The following is a 26,272-nucleotide window of genomic DNA, read 5'->3' as shown; positions in this document are numbered from 1 at the left end:
TCACAGTTTGAGAAACATTTTCTTTAATAGCCACATCATATGCCCGATATCCCAATTTATTATTTTATTTTTAAAGGAGTATGAATAAATTCCAGTGCTTTAAAAATAGCAGCAATTAAAAAGAAAAAGAAAAGAAAAAGAAAAAAAACAGAGCAAATATGTTTTCCTTCCTTTTCCCCTATTGTGTCTCATTACTGAACAGTCTGAAAATCTTTTGCAAACTGCATATATAGTTTGAACGCATATATTTATAGTATCAATATATAGTCAGTTCTCATGATTTTCGGTACGTTAGTTCTATTCTATAAGTTTCTGCAGACACTGAAGTTGTGGATATTGAAACCTCAGCTGGGAATGTCTGTGTAGAGTGACTCAATCTTTTTCTGTTTTGCATGTCCACAAATGATTGCAAAAGACCATAACACTTGATTTTTGTGATTACAAATAAATTTTAAAAGTAGGCAAATTCATAAATATGGAATCTGCAAATAACGAGAATCAGTTGTAAGAAACTTAATGTGTACATTGTCAGTAGTGCAAATACTAAGATGCTCTGCAGAATATAATCTTGTTGTTTTGGGCTTTTTTGTGTAATTATTATTTTCTGTTTAATTGTAGATTGCTAGTGCAACTACAGCTCCAACAATCCCACTGCATTTGACTCCAGGCTTAAGGGATGTGGCACTTCGATGTTTGGAGCTCCAACCTCAGGACAGACCCCCAGCAAGGGAGTTGTTAAAACACCCTGTCTTTCGCACTATGTGGTAGTTGTAGAAAACTGGGGTTACACTGAACTTGATGCTACTGAAAATATAAAGTGCTGGTCTTCCTGTGCAGGTTTGCATAGCAATGCGTATTAATTGCTCTGCCGGCCTTAATTATATGTTTTGAGGACTTGAAGTCAGTAGAGGACCTATATGTACGTGACTGACAAATCGAGATCTTGACATAAGTTCAATATGTAACATTTCACAAATTGTGCAGAAATATGTAAACTGTGCCTTTCTCAAAGATGTGTCTGTTCATGAACAGAGAAGCAGTTCCTCTTTTAGATCTGCATGATTATTTAGTGGAAAACGTGATTTTTAAAAAAACAAAAACATTTATTTTAAAGCATTTCTTCAGCAATATTAGCAGTTGAGTGGCTAAAGAGCCATTTAAAAACACATCACTTTTTTTTAGAACATGCAAATTCCAACAATCCATTCTAAAGAAAGTTGGTGTCTACATTATGGTGAAACTTGTTCTTTATGTGGAAAAAGAAGGTTTGGATAGTTTTAAAATCACCTTTGCCTGCTTTAGAAGTCACTAAGTATGGCAACTGTGGTTGACTTACTTACTATTAGTCTTGTAACTGTCCTTTGGAAGTTACCACTGTGTAGTTTCATTTTATTTTTCTTCACATTCAGGGAAAAATGTTTTTAAAATGAATCCAAATAGCCAGAATCAAGTTCAAGCTAAATATTGCTGGGCAGCTTGTTGTAAAAGAATATGATTAAAATTGGTTTGAAACCTGCAATAAAATGCTGCCCTTAAGTCAGGGTTTTTAACAAGATGTATTATTGGGGTAGGAGTGCACAAGGTTGGGGGGTTTTTTTTTTTTGAATAACAGAACTTCATAGCCAAGGATTAAGTGAATGTTCTGTTTTGAAGCCCTTTTAATATCACAGCTCATGGTAAAATTGTGGTAGAAAGGAGTATTATGTCATACTGCCTTCTGATACCCAACTTCTATTCTATTTAAAGCCGAAGCTTTAAATTCAGCCTTATTCTTAGCATTGCATTATGTTTGCTGTTTCTCCTGCTGTTTTCCTTATGCCATTTGTCATCTTTTTACTGGGGCTGTGCTTTGATCTGCCGTGAACCTATTCGGATATGGAGAAATACATCATGGGCACTTATAAAGAGTCGTGCCTGAAACCACCAGAAGTAGTTTCTGTGACTTTATCCCCACATTAACAGCCTTTCCTGAAAATAGAATCCTATTCTTCCGAGGTGGGTAAAATGAGGACCCGGATTGTGGGGGCAATATGCTGGCTCTGTTAAAAAATGCTGTTGCTAACATGTTGGTAGGCTGCCCTGAGTAAGGAGAAGGGTGGCACTAAAAAAAAAAAATCGAATGAAATAAATAAATAAATGAATGAATGAATGAAATTTTAATTAAAACAAAAAACAGGATAAGACACTGTTTCTTATTTAGGTGTCTTCCCTTAATAACAAATGGAGAGGTTGCAAAATTGAGAATGACATTGTAGCAATACGGGACAGACAAGACAACATTGAGTGGGCACGACATTGTAGCAATACGGGATAGATGAGACAACTTGTCTCACAAAAAGCTGACCATGTGGCCTTGAAGCATGATCCTTGCACAGCCCCATCATTTACAATTTGGATTATGGCAAGGTGGAAATATGAAAAATAAATACATAATAGTTGACAATTAAGTTGTTGGGAACTATTTTTTAAAATGGAAAAGAGCCAATGAAAAAGTTGTGTTTAAATTTTCACACAATGTAATGAAATATCCTTGAAGAAATATTTTTGCACCAAGGATGCAGAACTTTTTTTTTAAACAGATGTGTCATTAATGATTTCAATGATGATTTAAATTCTGATGAATGGGATATTGAAGGAAAATGGCAGCTCTTTTACTTTCTGGCAATTTTTTTTGAAGTAAAGTTTTGACTGTGTTTAATCAACTTTTGTTAAAATAACTGTTTCGATTTTAACTCTTCAGAAGCCAGTCGAAATATTGATCAGAAATTGGTTATGATCAAAGGCTCAGGACAAACTTGATAAGCTATAATACTGTACAATTTAGGCAATGTACAATTTTTAAAAATTGGAAACAAAGTTAATGGAGGTTTACACAATGACTATGCTAAAGTTAATCAAGAGCAATGTCATTAAAGGTGGATGTGTATTTCTTTTTGAAATGTTACATTCCTTTGTTTTTTTTTCTTATTATTGGGAGACTTTGAAGAGTTAAAAAAAATCTAAATGTGAAGTTTTGTAGCTTTGTTTGTATTTGACTTGTTTCAGTTTAGAATCTGTCTTTATTCCAATCATATTGTTTTTAAGTTTCTTCTGTGTAAGCTTTAAAGGATGCACTCTTGCCAATTCATGTACTGGATTCATTTATCTTGTCAGATAAATACAACTTTGGACTTAAATGTCAATTATGTAAACTGACAAACCTCAGCTAATCAGTATTATCCTTGTAGATCACCACGTCTTTCACATATCAAACTTGGACCACCTCTAGGTGTCTAAAAGCATTCTTTGAGTTTGTTTGCATTTTCCTCTGCTTGCTGGTAATTGTGTTTTTAAATGCAGATGTGATGTAATCTTATTTTCTTTGGATCAAAGCTGGACTGAAAATTGTATTATGTAATTAATTTTGTGCTCTTAATGTTATTTGGTACCTAAGTTGTAAATAACGTCTACTGCTGTTTATTCCAGTTTCTACTACCTCAGGTATCCTATAGATTTTCTTCTACCAAAGTTCACTTTCACATTGAAATTATATTTGCTATGTGACTGATTCCTAAGAGTTCCAGGGCTTAAGGGCTAACTTCTTAGCACCTTACTGTGCAAGTAAATTTTAAAGATCTCTGGGTTAAGAAAATTTGGCTTCATTATATTCTTTGTTATTTTAAATATATCAAGATATTTTAATTAAAAGTTTTTACCCCTTTGAACCAATTTTATAGTATAATTTGTACCTATTTTGGTGGTTTTGTCTTTATAGTAAATAAAAGATTTTGGACAAAACTTGTCCTTTTTTGATGGCAATTACTCTGACTTTATTACTTCCTGGAATTACTGCATTACATGTATTTTCCTTTAAACAAAGAAGATCTTGTCACCTGTTGTGGTCTGAAATGTGCCTGAAAGTAAGGATGTCATTGTTTCTGTTTCTTGATCTTAGAAACAGTTTTTATTTGGACTTATAACTGCTATAACAAAAATCTACAACTGCTTTATCTACATATTCCTGTAGGGTAAGGGTAAGGATTCTTAAAACTTTCAAACCCATCAATAAAAGTGACTGATTAAAAACTACTCATATTGTTGGGGTTGCAGCGATAAAACTGTACAACTTTATAAAATTATATTTTTAATAGGAACTGTGAACTTGCTTTAGTTTTTCATAATTCTTGGAATTTGGATTTTATTTTTTAAGACTACCATGCTCATTCTTGTTCCATATTTATTTTGGATTGAAATTTGCTCTTTATAAAAGTAATTACAGAAAATTCAGACTTTGCTGCTGGCTTATCCTAGCAGCATTCTAGGATCCAGCAAATTCTCAGTTCAGCTTTGAGTGTACACCTGATGGGATGGATGTATATCTACGGCTCTGGCTTCTGAACAAACAAATTGTAGCTTCTGTCATCTTTCTCTCAACTTTGTCCAAAGGCTGCTTGAATTCTACTGATGATAGGCAATATGGTACCTGCACACAAGTAAGACTGAGACATCCTTTACATATAACAGTCCAAAGCACCAGGGAGGGGACAATTGAAGTGAACCAATGCAGGAGGCAGAATCTGCAGTGTGACTACCAAATAATTGCTCTACTTAAAGGGCCTGGGAATCCAAAAAGGGTATGCCTATCACTCCTCAGTATCCCTTCAGATGGTGTGATTGCTGGCTCTGAAGGTTAAAGGGAGTCAGAGAGTGCAGCTTGACTATATTCTGGTTTTTGTGACTATCTCAGATTTGTTACTCATACTGTTTGACATAATTTGCCAAGCATTTTGTTTATTGAAATAATTTCCACAAAATATACCTGTGCCCACAATCATTGCCATGATAACTACCGTAACTGAAAAGCTGAAACACATCATTATATGAGATCAATTCAGTAGGCATTGACTTGTTATTGCCTTCAAGTCAATGTCAACTCTTAACAACTACATAGATTTTTCTTCATCAACATCTGCTCCTAACCTAGTCTTTCAAGTTTCCCAATGCTTGTACCCACCACCACTGGTTCATCCATCCTGCCATTGGATTTCTTTCCTTCCACCTTCCCTTTCTTTGCTTGGTCGTCTGCTAAAATATGGGGAGAACTATCTATAATTTTTAACTAGGAAATAGTATTCATTCAATTTTCAATTGACAGATACGGAGACTTACAATCTGAATAAAATGTATATACTGTATTAAAAATACTGTAAACAAAATCAGAAAGCGAACAAAATGAAACAAGGCAATATCTCTGAAACAGGTGGATTTTTAAAAAGTTTCATGAAGTTTAATGGTGGAAAGCATTATATATGTTTTAAATAAATAAAATAGATTGATTAACTGATTACAGTAAAACGCTGATCAAATTTCAGGGGGCAGCAACTTTCATAGTATCTGCTTTACCACAAAAAAGAAAAAAAAAGTTTGTGGGTCTTCATTTTCTCATTCGATTGAAAGGGAGAACTACAGGTAATCCTCAACTTCTGACCATAATGGAGCCCCAAATTTCTGTTTAGTGAGACATTTGTTAAGTGAATTTTGTCCCCATTTACAACCTTTCTTGCCACAGTTGCTATGTGAATTTGTTTCCTTATTAACTGCGCTTGTCAGAAGCGTTGCAAAAGGGGATCCATGTGACCTTGGGACCCAGCAATGGTCATAAATCTGAACCAAGTTCAATCTCAATCCGGCAATCTCACACTACTCACCAGAGCTAACAAAACATTTGCCAGACCCATCCTTGAATACAGTTCATCTGTCTGGAACCCACACCACATCTCAGACATCAACACCCTAGAAAATGTCCAAAGATACTTCACCAGAAGAAACCCTCCACTCGAAACGGAATGCCCTACGAAAACAGACTTTCAATCCTAGGCCTAGAAAGCTTAGAACTACGACGCCTAAAACATGATCTAAGTATTGCCCACAAGATCATATGCTGCAACATCCTGCCTGTCGGGGACTACTTCAGCTTCAACCGCAACAACACAAGAGCACGCAACAAATTCAAACTCAACATTAATCGCTCCAAGCTCGATAATGATTAAAATGATTAAAGCATTTATGGGTAAAAACATACTATTTAATTATTTCCTATTTTAAAAGTAATTAAGGATCATACTATGGTACTAAAGGAAAGACAATTTTTTAAAAACTATTATGTAATAAATAGTACATAAATTTGATGCCCCCACTGTGTTCACCCCTCCCCGTGGAAGCAGTGGCCCATTTTTTATTTTAACTCATCAACTTTCCTGAAAGGCGCAGCTGACTTGCTAACAAGCGCTCCTAATAGCTATGCCCAGGGGTAGGCAAAGTTGGCTGTTCTATGACTTGTGGACTTCAACTCCCAGAATTCCTGAGCCAATCATGCTAGCTCAGGAATTCTGGGAGTTGAAGTCTACCTGTCATAGAAGAGCCAACTTTGACTAATACTGGTATGCCCAACTGTCGAAAACTCCAGTGCTCATCGGAGGCCCGACCGCACAAAGCCTTTAACGTGAAACCAAGCATTACGGCTCCTAAGTAAGCCTGCAAACGGCGTGCGACAATTGTTGCCCACCATTCGCATCCGCCCCAGGTCCCCCCCCCCCCGGACAGGCACAGAAACCAGAGCTCAAAACTTGCTACCGAGATGGCCAGCATCCCCGCCCTCAAAACACGTCCCGGGAAACTCTGCCTGGGTCGAGTTTGGTTCCGGAGGATTCTTTTTTCGCGAATTGGAGAGATCTGGAGGGCGAGTTGGGATATTAAGCGCTTTTATTTGGGGGGGGGGGGGTTATGTCTGCCATCATGGTGAAGCATCTTAACTTCCCACCTCCACGAAATTTGAGAACCGCCTTCGAGATTGGCGGGAGCACATACACACACACGAATACACCCTCACTTCCCCCCCACCCCCATTTTTATTCGTTTCGCTGAGGCGCGCCTTCTGCTGCTTTTTCGGGCGGCGGCGCGGTTTGCCGGCCCTCCCCTGTCATGCTAGGAGGGTTGCGGCGGCGCTGGGAGGCCTACAAGTACCGCTTCGTACCCTGGATTGCACTCAATCTCCGCCACAAGCGCAGGTGAGGGCGAGGGCACGCGCCCGCCTTTCCCTCCCCGGTCGCGGAAGGAAAGGCCTAGCTTCGGCGGGGGGGGGGGGGGAGAGAGAGAACGATGCAGAAAGACCTGGAAAACTCTGTGCGGGTTTCTTGCGGGCGCTCTTGGAAGGTTGCGGGATTGCGAAGGTTCGCCTTACCTTCTCGCAAGAATTTCCCAACCTGATCGAAGTTTCACCTTTCACTTTCTTTCTTTCTTTCTTTCTTTCTTTCTTTCTTTCTTTCTTTCTCTTTCTTCCTTTATCCTTATCGATAAATTCCTTCCTTCCCTTCTTTCCTTCCTTCCCTTCCTTCCTTCCTCTATTTTCTGTGCCAATATTCTTTCTCTTTCTTCCTTTATCCTTATCACTTAACCCTATCCTGCCTGCCTGCCTTCCATCTTCTTAATTTATTAATTTAATTTATATGCCACCCAACTCCCGAAGGACTCAGAAGGACCTCCTTCCTAAAAACCTTTCCTTCCTCCCTCCCTCCCTTTTGTGTATCAATACCCCACTTTCTGATAGAATATTTTTGTTTTAACAACCTGCGCCCCTCTCTCCCTATATGATGGATTTTAAAAAGGCAAATGTTCTCTTCTTCAGTGCAATTAAGTAAGTTATTACTTTGAAGAGTAATTAAAATTCAAAAGGAAGTATTTACGAATGTGATATATGAGGACAATTCTAGACTGACAGCAGTTCACATTCAACTTAATTGGGCTTTCTCTCCAACCTGATATCTGTGATTTCTGAATTAACAAACTGGTGTCTGTAATAAGACAAGTTTGAATTGATTCTGGGTTCCCTTGCAAATAATAAATATAGCAAGATGAAAATGTTTGGTTTAAACTATTGAGTGAAATTGTATGGAATTATAGTCTTATACTTTCATACACAAATATTTTTATTGTCTGTTAGGATACTAATGCAACAGATTTATGAAATATTTTTATTTTATGAAAAGTTCTGTTGAACATGGATCACAAAATATCAGTTTAAGTTGGGGGGAGGGTTGCCCTACTACATCCTACTCTTCATCCAGTCATCAGTAGTATAGTAGATTATAGTGAATAAAGTTTCTTTTTTGCTTGAAATATATTGCCATTAGAAGTGACCCCTACTTTTTCTCAGTAGAAGGCAATGGTGATATTTATTAAATACAAGTTAAGCTTGTACAAGCTTGTATGACTGTTTTTTATATTAAGGTTTTAAATTGTTTTTAACTATGGGATTTGTACTGTTTTGTTGTTGTGAGCCCCTCCGAGTCTCCGGAGAGGGGCAGCATATAAATCTAATAAATAATCATCATCATCATCATAACCTGCCAACTAAAAGAGTTGAAACACAGGGAGATTGGTGTGCATGTTTGTGTAGCTAACAAATTTACACTACCATATGGGTTGTGGGCATTTTGCCCTCATCAATATCTAGAGAAGGCTAGCATAACTGTTTGTGTACCCCAAGGGGACAAGGGATGCTAATTTCACGTCTGTGAACTCTAATCACTATAGGTATATAATAATTTGCAGGTAAGAGGTAAGTTGCAACCACTGTATTAGCTACATTGACTAAGGCTATGATTCTCCCATAATATCTGTCTGAATGTTTCACTCTGGCAGTGAATCAGTGTCACCTATTGGCACCTTGGAATGTGCTTTCTCTGTAGCAGTGACTGCCCTCTGGAATGTGATTCCCCTAAAATACAAATTACTCCCCATCTACTGGGATTTTGAAGGGCCTGGCTTTTTCTCCAAGCCTTTGGACAGGATGATTGATGTCACTTTGAAGAGCGGAGAAGGGTTCAAAAATAGGCAGAGGAGCTAATGTGTTGTGGTTGGCTCTGGGCCAGCTCCTGCTCCAAGGACTGTAGGGGTTGATGTGGGAGAATCCTCACATTATCAGAGGCGGGTTTTACTGCCAACAGCTTCCGACAGTGAAGGGTCTGGGTCAGGGGAACATTCTGGAAGTGAAGTAGGATCAATGGAGGGGGTAATTATAGGCAGCCCATTAGCTAATTACCCCATTAGTGAACCATCATCATCATCATGCTTAGATTCAGAAGGGGAGGCATTCATAGATGTTCACAGAAACAGGTTGATGTCAAAGAAAGAACAAATGTGCAAGTATTATAGAAAATAAGGAAGAACATCTGTGGCTGGGGCAATTAGGCTAATGGGGCTGCTGATAAATTGCCAGCCTTGATGCCTCTCTGCGTGGGAGTTTATCTGTTTTATGAGAGAGAGAGACTTGTGGTTTGTGGGATTTACAAAGATTTTTGTGAAGGGCTTCAGGATTTTCAAGGACTTTGTGGAACAATTCACAGTTAAGTTTCAGCGTGAGGATTCTTGAAGGGGGATGGCTATGACATCTTCACAGCTGCCTTTTATCTGCTTTGCTTTTGTTTTATGTTTTTCACAGCATTCAAGGCTTGTGGTGTGTGGGAGAGCACTTTGGCTGATTAAGAGTGCGTTTTGGACAGTATTTTCCTTTTGATAAACCAACTTTGTTTACTTTACAAACGTGTGTTTGAATTTCTCCTTTGGGCTTATTTGGGAGCTTGTAACGTGAAGCCCGGCATAATAGAATGAAGCCAACTTTATTTTTTACCCAGTTCTCTTATAATGAATGTTATCTCTAGGCTACTTCAGCTATGTACATGCACAGTTTTACGCGATGTGGTAACTTGTATACAAAGAACTATCTCATTGATAGTGTTGCAGGTGCGAGGATATAACTTTAGGGAGTAACTTTAGGGAGTTTTGGCAGCAGGCAAAGAATGTATTTTGATGGTGCCAGACAGCACGTCCCTCTTGGAACATTTTGCTACAGGCTAGAATTTTCCAGGCCTACCCAGATACTCGATGATTACAATGCCTGAACAAAAACCTATGCTAACTCATGCTTACAGCATGATGTGAACTGAGCATCCATATATGTTATGTCGAGCTCTCTGGTAGAATCCTCCCGAAAATTCACAGATACAAATTTCAGACACACACATGTTTGAAAATTCAAAACAATGTTCTTTATACCAAAAATCCAAATAAACTAAGCCCTCTTTTTGTATAGCAAAGAGCACTCGTCTCCAAACAAACTGGTAATTTGTACAAGTCCCTTATCAGTTCTGAGATACTTAGCTTGCAGCTGTGAGGTAATTCACAGTCCTTCTTCTTTCACAAAGTGAAACACACTTTGCTCTGGTTTAGTTTCAAAGCAGGAAAAAATCAGTACACAAAGGTCGAAGTCAGCAAGGCAGTCACGAAACACAAGGATCACATAATCCTCCACAATGGCCAAACCCACAGGCTGCTATTTATAGCAGCCTCACTAATTACCACAGCCCCACCCAACCACAGGTGGCCTCATTTTCTTTGATAATAATCTCTCAGTTGTTGCTTCCTATGCATCGCTCTCCACATGCGTGGCTGTATCATTAACTCTTGTTCCGAATCCAAGGAGGATCTAGATAATTGATCTCCTTCTGAGCTGTCTGCCACACTCTCCTCCTCCCTGTCACTCATGTCTTCTTGGTCAGAGGAGCCTTCATCAGCAGATTCCACTGGGAGCAAAACAGGCCTGCGGCATGTGGATGTCTCCCCCACATCCACAGTCCTTGGGGCAGGAGCTGGGCCAGAGCTAACCACAACACATATATGGCTTTTTGTCATATCTGGACTTCCCCAACCATATGACCTTTGACCAACACATGGAATACCACACCTCTTTCTTCCCTTTTCTTCCCTCTGTCATCATTGTCTCTTTGACATGTGCTATTTTATGTTTCAATATTATTTTTTGGATTTCAAAAAATGTTTTAACAACTGTAAGCTGCCTAGAATCACTGGGAGATCACTGGGAGATGGCTACCAAATTTTTTTACTACCACACTGTGGGTGTGACTTATGCAGGACGCCCTGCTTTTCTTTTCAGTATCTTTCAGTGACAATTGGGTGCTCTGGGGTGGAGTTCCATTTTTGCTACCCCACTGCCCCCCCCACCCCGGTCCGGGCAGTAGCCCACCCCTGGTAGCATATAAATTGAAGAAATCATCATCATCATCTAGTAATGCCAGGCCACAGCCAATTCAGAACAGGGCCACTGAATTGGTGGGTGAACATGTGTGTTCACGAAACCATCCCCCTTCCTCACCATTGTCATTGACACTGAGTGCCTCCTCCGAGCAGAAAAGGTTGTGAAACACTGCACTGAAGTTTTCTTTTCCCCTCTGGCGGGAGAAACACAAGCCATTGAGGTAGCAAATCGGTCATTTGCCTAGGGAACTCAGCACAAGACAGATGTGATTACAAACTATTTTTCCAGACCATCCATTCTAAGATTTTTTTTAAAAAGGCAGGGTTGGTTGGAGGAATACATGACCTTTGCAGGTGCTGAGGAGCATCCAGTTAAGGACTCTGGCCTAGATGATGTATAGAAGTGGACATCCTATCTATCTGTTTGATATCACAATAACCATGTTTTGGAAGTTATAATCATTAACAATTTAACAAAATTTTCTTATAAAAAGAAAAAATATTTCTTTATGCTTCCTTCCCCTACAAATTTATGAAATTTTAAACCGTGACCATTCTTTAACTTACCTTTTCCTCCTATCTTACTTCAGGACTCTACGGCTTGTGCCAGAAGAATCTAAAGACAAAATTGCTTCTGATGAAGATGTCCTTCAAGCATTACTGAAAACGTTTAGATCTTTATTTGTAAATAACTTGAACAGACAAATGTGCCTTTTAAATGTAATTCCAGTAATTAAATCAAAATATCCAGAAATAAACTCAGTGCAATCCAAAACAATATCCAAAACTGTATACAACGATCAAGAAGATCAAAGAGCCCTTAATCCAGAAGACGTTCTGTTCAATACTCTAGGATTCAGCATTATTCGACAACCCAGTTCACTGGAGTCAGCTGGAATAGGAGTTTTTGTAGAAAAGGGGTTTGTTCCAGAAGGAACGGTCGTATCAATGTATCCTGGTATGGAAATATTGATTTTATATAAATTAATACATAAACCGCTCTATATTTCATTCATCAGGTGGTACAGCAGATCATAGCTTTAGGTTTAATCCTTGACTTAATGTTTATATGTGGAGGACCTTTTAGAAGGATTGGGAAGATGGATAGGTGGGTGGGTGAAAGGATGATCAATGATTTCATATTTTAACAAAGCAACACAGCTGTTTTCAAGCCAGGGAGTCAACATTTTCTGAGTTGAATCCTGGTTTCCAGGCTCTAAATTCTGCTCACTGGGTTGCAATTGGATCCTCATTATCATCAACACTGAAGTCAAAAGTTCTCCAGGATCTTTTAACACCTTTGGAGCTGGCAAAGTTTGAACTAGGGTCTAATATGTTTAAAAGTTCTTTAAACTACAGCTTTTCTCCTTGATATGAATTAACCGGCCGATACAGTGGTGGGTTCTAAATAATTTTGCCACCAATTCGCACGCACACAACACAAAAGTGTGTTGGGTGATGGGTGGAGCCTCCTGCCACCAGCGCTACTGGTTTTAAGAACCAGTCCAAACTGGGAGCAACACACTGCTTGTCCAATGCCTTTATTTAGTCTTTTGGCCATTACTAACTTGAAGTAACTTGTAGCTGTTTGTTAACAGCTGCCCTGCAAACTAACCAACATCCTTTGCTTAAGTGTTTCCCAAATGTTTTTCAAAACAGTTTGATTCTGTTTTCTAAGATTGCCCATGCGGTGCTGACAGGTCCAGATTTACTATGGTATGTACTTTTTTTAAAAATAGCACACTTTTGTACTGTTATGCAACCATTACCAGTTCAGTAATCCTTCCAAAAATGGTGGAGATAGCATCAGTGATATCTTTCATATTGCTATTAGTATTATCCATTATCAGTATTATAAATTAGAAAAACAAAACCAGTGTGACATGGTACATGCAGGTAGTCCTTGACTTACAATCACAATTGAACCCCATTTTTTTTTGTTAAGTGAAACATTTGTTAAGTGAGTTTTGCCCGATTTTATGATCTTTTCTTGCCACCACTGTTAAGTAAAACCCTGCAGCTCTTAAGTTAGTAACACAGTTGTTAAGTCAATCTACTTTCCCCACTGACTTTGCTGGCCAGAAGATTGCAAAGATGTTCACATAACCCCCAGGACAGTGCAGCCTTCATAAATATGAATCAGGTGTCAAGCATCCAAATTTTCTTTTCATGACCATGTGGATGCTGCAATGGTCATAAGTGTGAAAAACAAGTCATTTTTTTAAAAAGACCATTGTAACTTTGTATAGTCACTAAATGAAATGTTGTAAGTTGAGGACAATCCGTACTCCTATACTCGGATTTCAACTGCAGGAACCTGTGTCCAAATCCTTATTCAACAGTTTTGTTGAACTGCTGTTACTCTTCAGCTTAGCGTGTCTCAGAAATCATGTACCAAACCCCTTGGAAATGGTAGGTGTGATTCAGTAATTTAAAATGGTATTTAATCCATGTCAAAATTTTAAGAATATTGTGCTATTGAGACAAAAGTTAAGATTTTGCTCTATTGAAGAATAACTATATTTAATTCATTACATATAGCTAAGAAATATACATAAGCATCTAAAATAATTCTTTTTTAAAAAACAGGCACAGTGTATGAAAATCATGAACCCATATTTTTCCAATCCATTGGCAATCCATTTATATTTAGGTGTATCGACGGTGTTCTTATTGATGGAAATAATAGGGGAATCTCAAAAGCTATATACAGGTAAGGCATAAGAGCGTTGAGTAAATATTGATATGAATAAAGAACAATTAATAATTACTCTCAATGTTTATACCATATAAAGGTCAGGTAGTAAGTATTCAATATGCTACTGAGGAAGAGCTGTGGATCTTCAGAATTCAAATTATAAAATAACTAAATTAAAGCCTTTGGGATATCTAGTTGCTGATTTTGCCTTGCCGAAAAAGAAAATTTAAATCCACAAATTAGAGTTGTAGCAGGAAAGCTCAACACAGCTGAAATTTGAATATATGGATAGCTTAGGTAACACTGAATTGAGATCATTCCCAAAGTGCTTTTTCAAGAAGTACAGTGATACCTCTACCAAGAACACCTATACTAACTGTTCTGTCTGGGTTCCCCCAGACGCCAACACCAACTAAAAAGAGTATCCAGACACGCTGGTAAAAAGCAAAGTCATTTTATATCTTTGAAAACAAACACAGATAACAAAAACTGTTCTTACAAACTGGAATGCTGTGAAGCTTCACAGAAGAGTCACGACGGCCAGACAATACAACAGGCTTCTTGCTGGCACACACACCACTGTAGATAATAAAACCCAGGCCTCCCCCAAGTTTTCAGCCTTCGAGGCCACAAGCCAGAATCAGAGACGCCAAGGATCGAAGCAAGGTCACAGGACTCCCAAAAGATAACTCTCCACAATACCGGAAGGGCGGGCCTGCCTTTTCAACCTTTCTGAGGAGAACCACACCCAAACCCAGCTGTTGCCTATTAGGGATGGAAATACCTGGCTAATTGTCCCCTTCTTTGTGCTGCCCTTCTCTGCCTCATATCTATGATGGCTTGTGCGTTCTCATCTAATGACTCCAGGCTACTCGCTGGGGAGAGCTCCCCCCCGGGGGTCTCAGGCTGTTCTCCCTCCTCCTCGTCCTGACATTCCTCTTCCCCGTCTGCCTGGTCCTCCTCCTCCTCCTGGTCCTCGTCCTCCCCCTCTGAGCATGGAGCCGGCAGAGTTCCAGCCATTCCCTGAGGAGCCTCAGACTGAATCACAACACTAACGGACTTTTCTAGATATGAACCGGGTGTTTGGGGGGTTTTGCCTCTTCTCATGAACCATTTTCCACTTACGAACCCGAGTCCGGTTTTACCTTATCCATGCTACCTCCGAGGATCGCGGTAAGGAAACTCAACTTCCTTTCTTGTTGCTCTTCTGCAGCCTGCGGCCGCTCATAAAGCTACCGATTTTCTTGCCGCCAGGGATTCCCCCTCCTCATGCTTGCCGCCTATGCTGGCCGCTGTGCGCTCTCTTACCACTGCAGGGATTCCCCTGCCTCATGACTGCCACCGCCGGGATTTTCCCTTTGCTTGCTGCCGCCGCCGGGATTTCCCCCCCCCTCGTGCTTGCCACCACCGACTTGCGGGCTGAAGCGCCTATCCTTGCCACCGCCGGGATTCCCCTTTGCCACTACCACCGGGATTCCCCTTTGCCTCCGCTGTCTTTCTCTCCGCCTGCCTCCTTCACCCACCCCCGAACAAGGATCAGAATGTCGGCGGTGCTTAAATACAATTCATGGATGGTTTTGCATGCATTATTTGCTTTTACATTGATTCCTATGGGAAAAAATTATTTATTTATTTATTTATTTATTTATTATTTATTTATTTATTTATTTATTTATTTATTAGATTTGTATGCCTCCCCTCTCCGCAGCAAGCCCCTCTTGCTGCTTCTTACGAACTTTTCTACTTAAGAACCTGGTCACGGAACGAATTAAGTTCTTAAACAGAGGTACCACTGTAACTGGATTTTCTGGTTTTTCTTGGAAGACATTTCATTTCTTATCCAAGAAGTTTGGATAAAACCAGAAAGTCCAGCTGCCTCTTTAAAAAGTACATTTGGGACAACCATGACCTGGATGGCTGAAAATCTCCATTGACATTTGTGAATTGGAGACTTTTAATCAGAAGTTCAAATTGTTTTCTACTCAGACATAAAAAACAAGGAATTGTATTAATTACATAATTAAGAAAAAGGTATTAAAGACAGACAGTACCAGGCTGTTATGCAAAGAACAACTGATTAATACTAATTAGAGAATCGTGTGGTATGGCGTTGTCTAAATTTATTCATATTGGCCACCTGCCTTACCGCAAAATAACTCTGGGCAGCTTATAATCATAACTTTATGATTATGCCTCAACCACTAATAAAGAAAAAGAGATTGGTGAATTTAATGATCACATGTAAGTTGAAATTGACAGACATGCAAGCAAGATGTGCTGCTTGCGACTGGAAACTACAATGCCAATGTTAGAAATATTAAAGTCTGTAAATGACCAGACTCTTATCATACTTTGGACACATTATACAAAGACCTAGTTCTGTGGAGAAGACTTTAATGCTGGGAAACGTGGAAGGTGAAAGGATGACCAGCCAGATGGACTCAATTACAGAATAGAATGGAATAGAATTTTTTATTGGTCAAGTGTGATTGGACGCACAAGGAATTTGTATTTGGTGAATATGTGGTGATAGGTGCGTTGTTGTAAGGCTTAGAGGACTAGGTTGAGAACAGAGCATCCTGGAGAAGAATCAATGGCACATAAGCAAGCAATAATCAGTAAGGTTTGATATAGTTATCTGTATTACTTGTACAGTATGTGCCTTGTTAAGTGTTTCAACATTTAAGCAAAGCACTTACACATATTACCTGGTGCTGGAAATTTGTGGCCAAGATAATAGATTGTTGGTGGGTAAAATGCTATTTGTATTGATATCTACATGATATACTAAAATTACAGAATGACTCTTATATGTTATTTTCTTTCCTTTTTGGTGGAGTAGTGGCAGTAGTGGATTAGGGCACTAGCTGAATGTAGTTTCTTGCGCTCTCTTCATCTGAAGGTCAAGCTATGACCTTCACGTGCTATGTTTTGCCTATACTCAGCATTTTGAGACCAGCAGAAAAGACAAGTTATTCAAGTGTCTCAGCATTCAGATTTTCAGAATAACAAATTCTCATCCTTTAACTTAAAAAAATATAAAACAAGTAATTACTATCATACTATTTCTACTATAGTTTGCACAAACAAATATTTGACACCACCACTGAATAGAATGTATGGCTGTTGTGTACAGTAATTCAGCTCTAACAAGTAAATGTAATTTGTAACTGTCCAAGAAGCAATAATGACTTGGCACCAGGTTATCTGAGGGACCGTTTCTTTCCAGTCACATCTACCCAATCCACCAGAGCGGAGAGGCAAGGAATGTTGCAGGTCCCATTCCCTAGGGAGATACACCTGGTGGGATCCAGGAGAAGAGCCTTCTCTATGGTGGCCCCCTCTTTCTGGAACAGCATTCCTCCAGAGATTAGAATGGCCTACCACTTACCTGCATAACAGTGAGCTGCGTGTGCATCCTGCTGATTCAGGCACCTGCCTGCACCTCCCCTCATGCAATTTTGCTTCCGCATATGCGCAGAAAGCAAAAATGTGCCAAAATCTCACGAGAGGAAGCTCACACATGTGCAATTTTGGTGGTTTTTTGCATGGAATCAAAAAATTGAGACAATCTCATGAACGTGAACATCCCCTAACGAGATTTTGCTTCTGCACATGCGAAGGAAGGAAGGCCCAAAATTTTGGGGGAAAAGATGGCGCCACCCAATGGACAAGCAAAGACGGCACTAGAGCGGTTGCGTGCAAATTGCGCAATCTATCAACCATTACTGGAATGGAGCTCCAGGGTATACCGATAGCAACCCACTCTTAATAACTCTTCCAGAAGGTGCTGAAGACCTGATTTTGCCAGTTGCCATGCGGAATGCAGAGCAGGATGGAGCCCAGTAAATGGCTCAAATGATGTGTTGTCATTGGGGTGGGGCGGGTTATTTTATTATATATGATTCTCTCTTTTATTAGTTTTATTGTTTTTTATATAATGTTTTTATATTTTTGTAAGCTGCCTTGAGTCACCATGGGTAAATAGGCAGCAATAAAAAATCTAAATAAATAAAATAAAATAAGAATAGAATGCTGTGGCTAATGTTATAATATCATTCAGGTCATGCAGCAAAAGAGATCAAATTGGTCCTTTAAAAACGTGTGATGTCTTTTGGCTTACAACTGCTATGCAAAATCCGTTGGCTATGGGACAATATGTTAATAACTGTTCATCAGGTAAGACCAATTTTTCTCCGTTGATTAGATTTAAAAATTGACGTTGCTTATCAAACTGCCTAAATATTGTCAGTGGGTTTCCATTTATATTTTGCAAATAGGAGAGGTTATTCTACATCAGAGAATAGTCTGCTCATCTTCTGCAGAAGGACTTAGATAGTAGAGGGATTGCTTACTTGAGTAAGTTCAGAAAAATATTAATGTACAGGCATTTTAAGATATTTCTCTTTTACCATCAGAAAAAGAAGCAAATGTTTGCTATCAGGAACTGAACATACCTAAATGGTTTCCTGTAGAATTTAAACAGTACCTTCCAAACATAAACTACAGCCATGAAATAGAAAGGTGAGAAATTTGTATTTCTGAATATTTCTGGAATAATTTAATCATTTAAATTGTTAAGCATTCTCAAATATTTGAAGTAGGATATACCAAGATTGTAACAGAGGAAAAAATTGCTTGTGTTGTTAAAAAATATAAATGCACAATTGAGACCAACTTCTTTTCCTGAAATATTCCATCTGCAGGCCCTTGAGATGTGTGGTTTTGGTAGCTCTCCGAAACATTGGCCCAGGAGAAGAACTTTTTTCAAACTATTACACAGTTATTTCTTGATGGTCATGTATGGATTTTTAATTAATCCAAATTGGTATCGTTTAACAAAGAATTATTGAAGATACATTTTGATACAAAAGTTTTGAGAATTAGGTCATGCCTTCCACTATATACTTCCTAAGACAACTTTGCTGTGTTTTTTAAATAGCAAAAAGCTTTGGTTGAAATTTAATCTTTGTGCATTAATATGGGGCATAACTTATTTGGAAAATGCTTGCTTCACAAACACCGGTACAAGCACATGAGTTGAAATAAATGTGTTCCCTGGTGTACATAGAGACTTCAAGTTGTTAAATGTATTGGATTTAACATGCTCATATTTTGGATTTTGAATGGCTTTATCATTTTTTTTACTATTGTTAAAAGAAGTTTGTCCCTTTAGTTAACTAAAAGATATAAACCACAGAAGTGCTTGTACTATACATTTGATATGTAATATATATGATAGCATACATGTCAGATTACTACTTTTCATGAAAAATTATGTTATGCCAAAAACAGAAATAACAAATCCATGTGCAGGCTGCACCTGAAACTTTTTGTAAACAGGAACTCTCACCTTCTCACTCTCATCTTCTAAACAGATCTGCAGAAACTAATTGTATTTGAATCCGTATTCTCATCAACAGTTCTTGGAATTCTGTACAGAAAAATTTAGATGAGTAAATAAACACATTGCTTTCAAATAAATGACTTTTGAGATTGATTTTGATACATTAAATCCAGTAAAAGGACATAGAAACAAACCTGTTAAAAGTAGATATTGTTTGTGTCCATTTTTAACAATTTTAAAGCTATGGAATTTAGGTAGACTTCTGAAATCTTGTCCTAATGTTTCTCTTTTACTAGTATCATGTATATAAATATTATTATATCTCTGTATACCACCAATACTTACTTGACAAAACAAACAAATAAATAAATATTACATTAATACCTCCCTTGTAATGAATTAATACTGTTGATAGTTGTTGATATATTTTTGTGTAAAATGTTTTTGATAAGAGTACTACCTATTGCACATTTACGAAATTGCATAGTAAATGCATCATTAGAAAGATTATTTTGAAGTGTCATCGCTGAAAAATAAATTGTGTAGTGCATATACAGTACAGTGTTTATGAAGTCCACTTCAATATTTTTAGACTGTAACCCTATTTTTTTCTTGATGTTATTCCCATTAAGATTAATGAAGCTTACCTCTTTGCTGATCCTGTAAAACACCCAAGCCAAGACATTTGTTCAGTTTTTTTTTTAAAAAAAATCATGTATATAATAGTATAAAGCAGGGATTCATTGTGTTTTGGGGGGTTTGGGGAATACAATTACATCCCATTTATTTTAATAATATTCCTTCCATCACATTATAAATTACAATTCATTGGACACTTTTAGAATCTATCGAGACTATAACTTGTCAAACAAAGATATCCATGTCATGCAAAGAAAAAAAATGAAATATGTTTATGTGACTTCCCCTAATGCTTCCCAGATACTTCTCCAGATGACCGCTCAAAAGAGGATGAACCAATTTCAGGCACATCTGAAGGGGAAAGAGCCAGAGTGGCACAGTGGTTAGAGTGCAGCACTGCAGGCTACTTCTGCTAGCGACTACTGTAGTTCAGCAGTTCAGATCTCACCACCGGCTCAAAAGTTGACTCCGCCTTCCATCCTTCCGAGGTGGGTAAAATGAGGGCCCAGATTGTTGGAGGCAATATGCTGATTGTGTAAACTTAGAGAGGGCTGTAAAAGCAGAATATCATTGAATTCCAGTTACCAGCCCTGGACGATATCTTCACATCTCGCTATTTTAGAAAGGTGCACAACATTTTGAGACTCTTCTCATCCTGCTTACAATCTTTTGGGACTGCTGCTTTTTGGAAGAAGATACAGAAAAATTAAAACTCGAACCACACTGAACAGTTTTTAATCCCAGAGCTATAATTGCACTTAACAATATACTAGGGGGTCACCATCAGTGAACTGTTGGACAATACTACTTGGTCTGTTGTGTGGATGTTGGATGGTTCAGGTGGGAAATTGTGGCGGGTTGAGCATGTTCTTTCGGATTGTTATGTATGTTGAGATTGGGTTTTGGCATACGAATTTCGTTGCATGGGTATACTGTGTATATACATACAATGACAATGTATTTATTTATTCATTCATTTACGTCTTTTTGCTATTGCTAATTGGTCAGTGGCTTCAAGCAGCTGTCTGAAAGGGATTTGGCTGAGGCACAGCTGCAGGACAACCCTGAGGCTTCAGGTGGGGAAAGCATAGCTGCAGCTGTCAGTGATGAGGAACTGCCTTCTGCACCTGATCCAAGAACGTGTAGGGCAGAGAAAAGGCAAAAGTCAGCCTGTTTACTCATAAAGAAGTAGCCTCGCCTCTCTCGATGGGCTGCCCAGAAACTGGCTATTTAGCACAGCAGATAGATGGACATGATATTGGGAATGTGTTTGTTTCCTTGCTGTTTCTTGCCTTGAAATTTGGATTGTGTCTCCAGCTGTTGCCCTTGCCTTGCCTTTGCCTTGGGAAGTTGCTTTTGTCTAGTGAACTGGACTTGCCTTGCCTTGAGGTATTGGCTTCATTTGGGTAGCCTTTGGGACTCGATGGAGTCACGCTGGTGCAAGCCCAGGAAATTTGCTGAGGCAAGTTATAGAAGCCTTAATAAAGACTCTGGACACCTATGCATGTGCATGCCTGAGTGGGACAAGAGACTCCTACTGTTCTGAAATTTCATTATAGCAAATTAAACTTCGGACAGATAGTATTCCAATGTGTTAGTAGTTTTGAATGCTTTAATCAAGGGGGTCTCCAACTTTGGCAAATTTAAGACATTTGGACTTCGACTCCCAGAATTCTTCAGCCAGCTGGCTGAGGAATTCTGGGAGTCAAAGTCCACAAGTCTTAAAGTTGCCAAGGTTGGAGACCCCTGCTTTAATCTAGAAGATGCTGCATTTACCTGGATAAACTGGATGCAGTACTCTAGGTGTAGTTTGTCTAAGGCTTTATAGATACCTAGATACTAGTACCTCCCTGGTCCTTGATTGTATTCTTCTATTTATGCAGCTCAAGACTGTTGGCCTTTTTGGATGCTGCTGCACATTGCTGGCTCATATTTAGTTGGCTGTCTACCGTAAAGATCCCTCGTGCAGTTGCTGCTATTGAGTGTGGTTTCGCCCAGTTTGCATGTGTAGTTTTGATTATTTATTATTTGGATTTCTAGGTCGCCCTTCTCCGTAGACTCTTCTTACCTAGGTGTAGGATTTTACTTTTCTCCCTGTTGAATTTCATTTTACTTGTTTGGGCCTAGTGTTCTAGTCTGTCAAGGTCCCTCTGAATTCTGAGTCTGTCCACTGGACTGTTTGCTACTCCTGCCAGCTTGGTATCATCTGGAAACTTGGTTAGTTTTCCTGCTATTCCCTCAACTAGGTCATTTATGAAGATATTAAAGAGTACTGGGCCTAGGATGGAAGCTTATGGTAGCCCACTGCTTACTTCTCTCCATGTGGACTTAGAGCCATCGAAGACTACTCGCTGGGTACAGTTGGTTAGCCAGTTGTTAATCCATCTGGTAGTGTAGCTGTCTATTCCGCTTTTTTCTAACTTATGAAGAAATAGAAACCTTAAAGAAACCTTGGCAAATGCTTTGCTGAAGTCCAGGTACAATGTCCACTGCATTTCGCTGGTTAACTAATTTGGTCAGTGTTGAAGAATGAAATGAAGTTGGTTTGGCATGACTTGTTCTTAACAAATCTGTGTTGGCTGTTGGTTATTACTTGATCAATAAGGAATACTCCTTTCTAGATGTAGATCCATTGGAATATTCAATTTCTTCTCAACAACAGGTCATATCAATCCTTTTTGCAAGTGGCACATTCTTTTTTCCCATATTCCTTTCCATAGTAATAATATAGATTTTGCCATTCACTTTCCTTTTGTCACTTGCATAACTCATTTTAAAAATATTTGTCCAAACATATTAAAGGGACAAAAGTTGCATCAGGAGGAAAACTTTCATAGGAGAAAAAGGGTTTCCAGACATTTATTTCTGGAACTGTACACCAGGTATTAAAGTACAACAAATACAAAATAATGTTCAAAAAAAATATAAGTGTTTAGGTACAAATATTAAAACCAATGCGACAATAGCAACTTCCTCTTATGCATCAGATATTAAAACTGGTTGCGATTGTCACTAATTTATGCACAGGGTAAAGTAATTTGAACCTATTAATGATGGACATGACTGATTTCTTAGAGGCGGACTGTCGTCCTCAATTGGCCTGAAGCAATAACTAGAACACCCCATGGGAAATATCATTATTTGCACATTTACTTTCCCATTTATAGACACTGTGCTTGTAACACTGGACAGTCTTCTAGTGGCTAGGCTATCCACTCATTTACATTCAAAGAGCTTGTTTCAATTAAATAGTATCATTAATGCACTACCGGATGTGAACTTAACATGGATCTGATTATTGGATTCCAAAGTAAAACTGCACAAAATCTATTCAATACTTGGGAGAACATAAAGCAGTCTGAAGATAAGATTGGCCTGTCTATATAAAGAAGAAAAATTAACAGTTACAAAGCTATCAATTGAGAGGATGAAATGGTTAACGAAAGTCGAAGTATTGCTCTATTGCAGCACCAGTTGCACATCCAAGTGAATCAAATGATCTTTTGGAGTTTCAGTAATAACTCTACAAACGGCAGGTGCCCACCATGGATTTTTGGTTTTTACAAATGGATTGAGAGCAGGGGGCAACAGAGAATATACTCAGCAATGAACAAAGAAGTCATCACGGTTTGTTAGAAGAATTGTGCTTTACCTATAATGAATCAATACAATGTACTTTTCATATGGCTGCAATTTAGCCAACTTCATTCTGATTCAAACGCAATTCTTTTAATAAACAGTAACAATTTCTCCAGTAAAATGTTTAAAATAGAGAGAAACAGTATTAAGTCCAGCTTTTAAAAGAAAAATTCAATAAATAGCTATTTTACATGAATAAAGTCATAGTGGTACAAATTTATGAATGTCACATCAAGCATGCACAAAATGTTACTATACACAGAAGTAGTCAGAAAATATTGGAATAGGTATCTAAAAAGATATGCAGAATGTACATATTTACATAATCTTGCAAATTATTGCCTCATTTTAACAAGGAATTAAAAGTAAACATTACCAGCTAGCTAGCCAATAGGCTAAATTAGATCAGCAATTAAAAATCTATTAAAACTAGCCAGAATTCATTGTTCTCTCATACCATTTTTAGAATTTTGGTCAAAAGTCTTTATTAAATAACTAAAGTGTCCATTTAACTTGCTGACAATCAAAATTTTAGACGAGAAACTAGACTGTCTCGGTCTTCATTAAGACCCCAGCAATGCATAGATAAACTGAACATAGTACTGCATCAGTTGATGAGAATGGGTGTGTTCATTTAAGTGCAACTGGTATAAGCATTCATACATTTTGTGTGATGGTTTTTATACACACCAGCCACTGAAAAAACCCATAAACATGAATGTATAACAAAAGGAAAAAAATACGGCGAGTATTTTACAAAATTAAATAAGATGTGTTGAATAAGAGAAAAACCCCACAAGATACAGCATTCAGCACAAATTACAGCAACAGGAAAGCTGACAATTTGACTGAAAATATCAGAATATGATCCAGGGCCAAGGCTACCCATTATTGTGTACTGTATTAGACTGACAAGTTTCAGATGCATACTTTACAACAGATCACCATTAACATATATACGTGGTAATTAAATTCCTAGAATGGTTAAAATGTGCAATTTGAGGAACTCAAAAACTTTTCATAGTGACTGAGCGTTCTGCTGTTGCTCAAATTTAAGATGCTAATACAATCTGTAGAAATATAAAGTACACTCTTTTTGAATTAATTAAGGTGTCTTTTTTGATATACAACTATGAAGCAATTTACTATCAACACTGGAAAAAATACCTTAAAATCAGTTGTAACAAAATTAAATATATATATGTATATGTATATATATATATATATATATAAGTGTCAGTGTAACATTGGCAAGTTTTATAATTGATAACCAAAGTTTTAGTGAACTTTCACAAATCCTTCAACACAGAACAATCTTGTCAAAAGTTTTCTCTCTGGAATATTAATATACTTAAATCTGAATAATCCAGGAAGAAAACTACATTAATGGCTGAAAACGATTCAGATACATTGCATATCACCATCTATTAATCTAGAAATGTTCATGCTATTTTGAACTGCCAGGTTCTGAAGTAAAGACAAACCCCAATAGGTAATTCATTAGTGGAGTGAGCAATTTGTATCATTTTTAGTGGCTTTAAGCAGTGTTAATACTTGGTGTTTTCAGATTCTATTTTTCGGAAGTATACATATCCCCCACCCCAATTTGAACAACACACATTTTTTTCAGCTAATACGTTGAAGTACACAAAACCTTTGGACAGTATAACTATTTTTGTGTAAGGTAGCCGTGGCCTGTTATGTTAGAAGAGCATCTAAGCTTGTCCTCAGACTTTGATCTTACTGTCTTTTGTGCTAGTATCACCAAGATGAATCTGTTGTTTTGTAAACTGAAGTGCTCTGGTTTAATATCAGATGACAGAAGCTTCCATTTAAAAAGATCCTTGTGTAGTTGTGCAGTTTAAATTAAAGAAATGTTTCCCTGCTTTTTATTTTTTTTAAAATGCTACATTAAGCAAGGATCAGAACTGGTACCTGTAAACAAATGTTATTCCACTGCATCCATTAGGGCAGAAGCAACCTAGAACAAAAACCCACTCTATTAAGTTCAGAACTTCTGTGCTGGTTTTGAGACAGCAGTCTCTCTACGGGTTTAAAAAGAAAGGAAGCAGAGCTTAAAGCTGCACCACATAGTTCTCTTTGTCCCGAACTCTGCTAGATATTATGCGAAGTTTCCACAGTTATGGATTGGAAAAAAAGTGAAATTATTCTTGATAAATCAAGATATAGTTCTGTACATAAAGACATCACTGATGTCATATAGTTCAAACTTCCAGTGAAAGACTAAGCAAACCTGATCAATTCATCAAGTTTACCACAAACTGCCAACAGTGTTCACTGTCATTAATTTGCTGCTTAAATTCATTCTGAATGGAGGGCAGTGTGCTGGTGTAACGCATGGGCACTGATAAAGCCATTTGTCTCATTTGCCGATAAACTGCTGAAGTCAGCTACCGAGACCGCCATTTTGGCACTGGTAATATGATGTGTATGATTCTCAAAATCCACAGCTAAGTTGTTCACTGAAACTTCATTCATGAAGGATTCTGGGACCGCAATTCCCATTTTCAATCTCTTGGCAGGCCTTTCAGATTCTTCACCGCACATGTTCATGGTGTTTAATTCAGAATGATAAAATCCAGTCTCAAATAAATTAAAACAATCATTTTCACCATTACTAGGCAAGTTAAGCAAATCTTCTGTTACGACAGGCACATGATTAACTGCTGTTCGGGGCAAACTGTCCAGAGGTGGGAAGGCGTCTTCTGAGTTCACATCTGTAGAATGGCAGACTGTAGCTACGCTGTTGGTCAGTGCTAGAAAAGAGGGGGGGGGAAATGTTATACAAGATGTAACCATTTCCCCGACCTATAGGTATACTAAGCTTTCTAATTTAC

The 26,272-nt window shown here is 38.1% G+C and overlaps 3 protein-coding genes across 10 annotated transcripts in view; 2 read left to right on the top strand and 1 right to left on the bottom strand.

Moving 5' to 3' along the window:
• The window catches only part of MAP3K1 (mitogen-activated protein kinase kinase kinase 1), a 78,444-nt gene extending 74,667 nt beyond the window's left edge, over window positions 1-3,777 (top strand). The window contains exon 20 of the mRNA XM_070743321.1: window positions 619-3,777. Within this exon, the coding sequence (XP_070599422.1) occupies window positions 619-768 (150 nt within the window). The 3' untranslated portion in view covers window positions 769-3,777. The remainder of the gene's footprint in view (window positions 1-618) is intronic.
• A 2,888-nt stretch (window positions 3,778-6,665) lies between these two features.
• On the top strand, window positions 6,666-19,273 carry SETD9 (SET domain containing 9). Of its 2 annotated transcripts, none has more exons than XM_070736369.1 (6): window positions 6,666-7,046; window positions 11,682-12,049; window positions 13,681-13,804; window positions 17,853-17,968; window positions 18,208-18,313; window positions 18,496-19,273. In XM_070736369.1, the coding sequence occupies exons 1-6, from the start codon at window positions 6,961-6,963 to the stop codon at window positions 18,581-18,583; spliced, it is 888 nt and encodes a 295-aa protein (XP_070592470.1). In that variant the 5' UTR covers window positions 6,666-6,960; the 3' UTR covers window positions 18,584-19,273. The 2 variants fall into 2 exon arrangements, with proteins under 2 accessions (XP_070592470.1, XP_070592471.1); XM_070736370.1 differs by lacking the exon at window positions 6,666-7,046 and adding an exon at window positions 7,116-7,672.
• A 4,286-nt stretch (window positions 19,274-23,559) lies between these two features.
• MIER3 (MIER family member 3) overlaps window positions 23,560-26,272 on the bottom strand; it is a 34,634-nt gene continuing 31,921 nt past the window's right edge. For all 7 annotated transcript variants that reach the window (XM_070743314.1, XM_070743315.1, XM_070743316.1 and 4 more), the window contains one exon: window positions 23,560-26,191. In XM_070743314.1, coding sequence (XP_070599415.1) covers window positions 25,737-26,191 — 455 coding nt within the window. In that variant the 3' untranslated portion in view covers window positions 23,560-25,736. The remainder of the gene's footprint in view (window positions 26,192-26,272) is intronic.

This window comes from Erythrolamprus reginae, chromosome 2 (genome assembly GCF_031021105.1).
Source record: "Erythrolamprus reginae isolate rEryReg1 chromosome 2, rEryReg1.hap1, whole genome shotgun sequence".
NCBI classification, from domain to species: Eukaryota; Metazoa; Chordata; class Lepidosauria; order Squamata; family Dipsadidae; genus Erythrolamprus; species Erythrolamprus reginae.
Note: the sequence above shows the minus strand (reverse complement) of the source record. Positions and strands in the feature narration are given on the sequence as shown.

Excerpts from the sequence above, each read along its gene's own strand:
- SETD9 (XM_070736369.1), top strand. The coding sequence starts at position 6,961 with ATGCTAGGAGGGTTGCGGCGGCGCTGGGAGGCCTACAAGTACCGCTTC. Across the intron at positions 13,805-17,852 it reads ATCTCAAAAGCTATATACAG|GTCATGCAGCAAAAGAGATC; the intron begins GTAAGGCATAAG and ends AATATCATTCAG. Across the intron at positions 17,969-18,207 it reads TGTTAATAACTGTTCATCAG|AAAAAGAAGCAAATGTTTGC; the intron begins GTAAGACCAATT and ends TTTTACCATCAG.